The following is a 6,517-nucleotide window of genomic DNA, read 5'->3' as shown; positions in this document are numbered from 1 at the left end:
CGACCATCACACGTAGTTCTCACAACTGACACGGCAACCGCCCGGACAGACATGTATATGAGGCTCCTGACCTGTCGGCCGGCAGCTGGCGTTGCGCTTCACGCTCTCTGGCCTCTCCACCTCTTGTGGTGGCTGGCCGGGCCGGAGACGGACGCCACCGAACAAGGAGTAGCCGAGTAGTAGGTAGGAGATCGGATCACGGCCGGCCGCTGGCAGGCGGCAGGTATTCAGACGACTGCAGCAGGGTGCGGTGTGGCCGGCCGGGCGGCCGGGCATCAGACCATGGCAGAGCAACCGAGCGAGTAAAATACTGGGCGAGCTGTGGATGGTGTTCATCGGGCGGCCGCACCAGGTCCGGTCCGATTATTATTCCAGTCGGTCGAACCGCAGCCAGACATGTAAACTTTCCACCGTCTGACCGTCCCATAATCGAAGCAAGCAACTAGAGCATCCGCATCACGGCCTATCTATCTATCTATTCTCTCATCACATCTCACAAAACAAAAAGGGCCACCGTACCCACCCAACAAAGAGAGAGAGAGAGAGAGACGATACTGCGGCCTGGATTTTATCTGAAAGCTGGCCAAACAATTGGTAAACAACACGTGCACATTCATCCCATCCTCTGGCTCGCAGTCGGCACTCGGCAGTCCTATCATCATGACGAGTATTTGCTCATGAAGACAAACCAATATCATCATCTTGTTGGCAGTAGAGTTTTTTTCTTCTTCTTCTTCAAATTCAATTACCAATACCGACGTCACTGTCCTACAAGAACCTGTGCGGCATATATGAGGAAGAAAAGATTGCGCATCACCGCCGGCCTCCCTGGCTTTGGTCGAATCTAAAGGAGAAACACCATAACGGCCCCGTCCAACAAAGATTGAGATGGCCAGGCACGGCCCAATGCGGAGCCTGGCACACATACGCATACGCCAGTGCTGAGCTTCAACATCTGCAAATGAAGGATCGCTGAAGCTGGCCTGATTCAGAATGGAGGAAACTCCACACGAATTTCTCATGTTCCCACGTTCCAATAAGGGCTTAAAATGATTCTAAAAAAAGGGTTTAAAATGGCCGTTCCCCAGAAATCATTATTGCACCATGCTGGACCAAACTTACTACGCAGGCCATGTTACTTATGCACTTATACTTGAGCACCAACACCCCGACTCAATCCACACATTTCCCAGACTTCACATTGGCAGCACAGCTATGATATTTATGCACTTATACTTGAGCACCAACACTCCGACTCAATCCAAACATTTCCCAGACTTTCACCTTGGCAGCACAGCTACTAAATGTCAGACCCAACTAAAAAACAAAACAAACAAACTCAAGCAGAGATTGATTAGAATGCAAATGCCTGTGCTATGCTATGTATTTCCATGACACTTGTTCATGAGATTTTTGCACATATGTCACCAGAAATTTATGTCTCTGGTTCATTTTACATACATGTCAGGTTAGATTCCAGTGGATAAATTGTGGAAGCAAGAGCACTCCTTGTCGTAATCACTGCCATCGGCACCTCACCATTCCTGAAGTATCCATCAGCCAACTTATACCAAGTATTAGCGCCAGATTTCCTCCCTGTCTTTATGGGATCATCTAACAAGAGCTACTTGTTTCTTTACAAGACTCTGCCGCAAGCATTCATCACTAATTTGAAACCACAAAAGAAAAGAGTCATTGTTTCCCACTCTTTCAATGCTTTCTCAACCCTATCACCCACAACACCACTGTCATGTGAGGCCATCACATACAAGAAAGGATTGTGCTGTTTTATGTAAGCAGTGGCCATGTGTCAAACTAACGAGAAGAGCTCAAGAACAAAGAAGGAACAAATGAACAGAGGAAAGGGATTATTTAGTGATCGGCAACGGGTGCATATCTACTTACATTCTTCTGCGAGGATTCTTTCTGTGTCTTCATCAACCTCAAGGCTATCTTTCTTCATACGCTCGAGCAAATCGGACACCGGCTTTCCCGCACGGACATAGGTCTTCAGTAAACAATGGTAAACATCCCTAGTCAAAGGATCCAGCTTCTGTAGCATACTCGCCATCTCCTCAGCTGCTTCTACATCCTTCTGATTCATGAAGTGCTCCAGGCTCATTAGCACATTTGTGAGGTCAGGTTTCCATGGAGGAGTCGCAGAATCAAGGGCCTTCCTTGTCATGTCCACTGCTTTTGGTACTTCACCAGTTTTAAAAAAACCCACCAGCCAACTTATACCAAGTATTAGCGTAAGGTGTCCTCCCTTTCTTGATGGCGTCATCCACAAGAGCTACTGCCTTCTCCACAAGACCGTCTCTGCAATAAGCATCAACCATCAAGTTGATTAATCTGAAATCATGATAACGAAGACACACCGTTTCCCACTCTTTCAATGTTGCTTCTGCCCCATCAATGTCGTTCATCTTGAGTAATGCACTTATCCTCGACAAGTACATTGTGTTGGATGCTGGCACTTTGGATTTATAGACACTCCAAATGCGTCCAACCTCAGGATACATCCCCAGATCAGTATAGGTCTTGAGTAAGAAAGCGTATGCGATCCTACTACTCTTTGGAGATATCCGCCTCTCGGCTTCTAGAAGAGCCATGACAGCCCTCACCTGCATCCCAGATTTCATGAACAAGATCGCTGCCAAAGCATGTCCATGCCAACTCACAAACTTCTCGTATGGATTGGCCTTGTCGAGCACCTTACTAACCCCCTCGACATCTTCAGCAGCAATGTACGCAGCTAACATACTCTCCACACTAAACGTATCAGGTTTCACACCTTTCTCTTCCATGTCCTGGAACATGGCGTGCACCCTTTCAAGCTGCCCGGTCTCTAAGTAAAGCTTCATCATCGAAGTGTATGCAAAAGAACTCTTCATCCCCATCTCCTGCATCTTCGCGAAGTGCTCCTCAGCCTTGTCGACAGCCTTCGCCTCCACATAACATTTCAGGAGGGAGCCGTAGCACTGCGGCTTCCTCAGCTGCTTCGGTACCATGCCGAAGTACTCGACAGCTTTCTCAAGGCTGTGCACCTTGCTGATTAGGTCCAGCCGGTACGCGACGTCACCGGCCGACAGGTGGAGGTGCCTCCGGTCGGTCATCCAGAACGACAGCTGCAAGAACGCAACGAATCGCCTGACTCAGCGAGCGGAATGTGCATGGAAAATGAGCAAGGATCTAAAAAAAAAGGAATTCGAGGGGCAGGTTTAGGGGGAGGAGGGTTTGCCTGGGACCTCGAGTGCATGGGCGAAGCGGCGGAGGCCGACGAGCTTCTTGACGATGGCCTGGATGACGAACTTCTTGACGGTATGGCCTTCTTGATCCCATTGCTTCAGGACGGGGGATAGCGGGATGGATGGGCGCCCGACATTCATGATGCGGCGGTACAGGTCATCCGGCAGAGGTTGCCGCAGGGTCGGGGACATGGAGATGGAGGGGGAGGGAGAGGTAGAGGGAGAGGCGGCGGCGGCACCCTCGGCAGCCGTGGAGAAGCAGCGGAGGAGAAGCCGGTACATGGTGGCGCGGCGCTCCGGCGGCTCTGTGCGGGCCGCTACAGTGCGAGGGTTTCGGGGGAAGGGGAAGAAGGGAAGCTGACGAGAATTGGGCCGAAATGGCCAAAAGCCCAAAGGACCCACGGGCTACGGCAAAGCCAGCGCCAAGCCGCCAACGGCCACGCCATTCGCCATGGCTTCTCTCTTCGCCGCGACGCGCCGCCTGCTCAGCCTTGGCCGCCGCGGAGGACTCCTCCCCGTGCCCCCCTCTCGCGCCGTTGCCACCTCGTCTCGCAGCAACAGCGCGGAGGAGCGACCGCCGCCGGCGCGGCCGCAGAGCCTGCAGTCCACGCTGTGGCCGCTGGGCCACCCGGGCACACTCCTTGTGCCGGAGATCGAACTGTGGGCGGCGCGGCCCAGAAACCGCCTCCGAGCCGTTGAGCTCCAACGCATCGTCAGGGAGCTCCGCAAGCGCCGCCGCCACCGCCAGGCCCTCGAGGTAGATACGGCTCTCCTCTTTTCATTCTAGGTTGCTTATTGTGTGATTGGCGCATGGAAGGTATTCGATGAAATGGTACGGGGATGGTTATGTTTTTCTTGTTGATGCTGTACATGTCCGTATCATCTGTCCCTTCGTATTCGCATTTGAGGTGTATCTGTATGATGTAATGCTGCTACAGACAGAGCCGATCATGATGTACTGCAGAAATTTCTGAAATGGGATGGGGCAACTTATTGGTACAATGCTGATCAGGTGAAATATGTGAATACTTTTTTTCTTCTGTGAGCTACATGGATAGGACTGATACAAAGAGGACAACTTGAGTTGTCGTTAGGAATTCAGGAGTCTAGAGAGATTTTGGCCTGCCCTTCAGTCATAGGTACTACTAATGTGCTGACCAATCTGTATCCACAATGCTGACCAACATATAAGATTCAGTACAAGCTTGGCCATCATTGCTTCATAGCACATGATTAGTGAATACATGTCCTCAAGAAGCATATATGGTCTAGGACCTAGCGCCGCAGACTTGCTGTATGCACAGTTTTGTATGTATTCTTGGCATCCCTCATTGATCATTATCTTCTTTTCACTTTGCACAGGTCTCTGAGTGGATGAATCTCAAGGTTCACGTCAAATTTCTGCCAAAGGATCATGCTATTCACCTGGATTTAATTGGTCAAATCCATGGAGTTGGAGCAGCAGAGACCTACTTCAATAACCTGTCTAACAAAGATAAGACAGAGAAACCCTATGGTGCACTTCTCAACTGCTACACACGAGAACTCTTGGTCGACAAAGCGTTGGCCCATTTTCAGAATATGAAAGAGCTTGGTTTTGTGTTCTCCACGCTCCCCTACAATAACCTCATGGGCCTCTATACCAACATAGGGCAGCATGAGAGGGTCCCTTCGGTGATGGCAGAAATGAAGAGCGATGGGATTGTTCCTGATAATTTTAGCTACAGAATATGCATAAATTCTTATGGCACAAGGGCTGACTTTTTTGGGTTGGAGAACACCCTGGAGGAGATGGAATGTGAGCCTCAAATTGTTGTTGACTGGAATACCTATGCTGTTGTGGCAAGCAACTACATTAAGGGTGACCAAAGGGAGAAGGCATACTCTGCCTTAAGGAAAGCAGAGGCAAAAATGGACAAAAAGGATGCGGATGCCTATAGCCACTTGATTTCCTTGTATGGCCACCTTGGGGACAAATCAGAAGTCAAGCGGCTATGGGCGCTGCAAATGTTGAACTGTAAGAGGTATATTAACAAGGACTACACCAATATGCTTGCAGTGCTTGTGAAGCTTGATGAGATCACAGAAGCTGAAGACTTGCTGAAAGAGTGGGAGTCTAGCAAAAATGCATTCGACTTCCAAGTTCCAAATGTCCTGCTCACAGGGTACCGCCAAAAGGGCTTGCTGGACAAGGCTGAGACGCTGCTCGACGGCTTCTTGAAAAAGGGTAAGACACCTCCTTCAACCAGCTGGGGGATTGTGGCAATTGGCTATGCGGAGAAAGGTGATGTCGCCAAAGCTTATGAGCTGATAAAAAATGCCCTCTGTGTGTACGTTCCCAATACCGGCTGGATCCCTAGGCCTTCAATGATTGAGATGATACTTAAGTATCTTGGAGATGAAGGGGAGGTCAAGGATGTCGAAGCTTTCATTAGTCTGCTGAAAGTTGTTGTGCCAATGAACTCTGATATGACCGAGGCTTTGTCGAGGGCTCGTGCGAGAGAAGAACGGAAAGCTGAAGAGGCAACGGAAGCTCCTCGCGAGGATAATATTGCCTGAGCTGATTGTCAATGGAACGGTGTTTCAGGACTGCTGTCTGATCCTATATACTAGTAGTAGATTAAATTAGTAGTTATCTACAACCCTTCCTTTGATAGTTCGTTGTTTTTATTAATTATCAGTTTTATGGTGGTGTTTGGTTCGCCATTTTGTAACATAATTATCAGATCAATGATGGGAAGCGATACCATTTTGACTGCACACCAGTCCACTTGGGTTGGAAGGTATTGGGGTTTAGGGTTAAATTGGGGTGGATTAACGTGTATGATTGGTTGATTGGTTGGTGGAGGTGGCCCGGCAATGTGTTACTGTTATACTGTACCATGTAATCCGTTACTGGCCAGTTCAATTTTTAAGCCATCCTAGTTCCTAGAAGGGGAGCCTTGGCACAGTGGTAAAGCTGCTGCCTTGTGACCATGAGGTCACAGAGTTTAAGTCCTAGAAATAGCCTCTTGCAAAAATACAGGGAAAGGTTGCGTACAAAAGATCCAAGTGGTCGGACCCTTCCCCTGACGTGCGCAAGCGGGAGCCACGTGCAGTGGGGCTGCCCTAGTTCGTTATTATCCTTCGATTAAGCAGCTCCGTTGCCTCCGTCTTCCCCTGCAACCGTGCCATTGTTGCCACTTGCCAGAGGAGATCGGACTCAAGTAAGTCAGGTAGGCCGGTGGCGTGCTGTCGCTGGATAAAACGCTCCATGGCGGAGATCGGGA

At 49.6% G+C, this 6,517-nt stretch overlaps 1 protein-coding gene and 1 pseudogene across 1 annotated transcript; one reads left to right on the top strand and one right to left on the bottom strand.

The window, feature by feature from the left end:
* Positions 1-1,376: 1,376 nt before the first annotated feature.
* Positions 1,377-3,627, bottom strand: LOC136485899 (pentatricopeptide repeat-containing protein At2g20710, mitochondrial-like; annotated as a pseudogene).
* Positions 3,600-6,021, top strand: LOC136485910 (pentatricopeptide repeat-containing protein At4g21705, mitochondrial-like). The gene is made up of 2 exons (XM_066482717.1): positions 3,600-4,005; positions 4,611-6,021. The coding sequence occupies exons 1-2, from the start codon at positions 3,700-3,702 to the stop codon at positions 5,805-5,807; spliced, it is 1,503 nt and encodes a 500-aa protein (XP_066338814.1). The 5' UTR covers positions 3,600-3,699; the 3' UTR covers positions 5,808-6,021.
* Positions 6,022-6,517: the final 496 nt, after the last annotated feature.

The sequence above is a fragment of the Miscanthus floridulus genome, chromosome 1 (assembly GCF_019320115.1).
Source record: "Miscanthus floridulus cultivar M001 chromosome 1, ASM1932011v1, whole genome shotgun sequence".
NCBI classification, from domain to species: Eukaryota; Viridiplantae; Streptophyta; class Magnoliopsida; order Poales; family Poaceae; genus Miscanthus; species Miscanthus floridulus.
The sequence above is the reverse complement of the archived record's forward strand: the minus strand, read 5'-3'. Positions and strand labels throughout refer to the sequence as shown.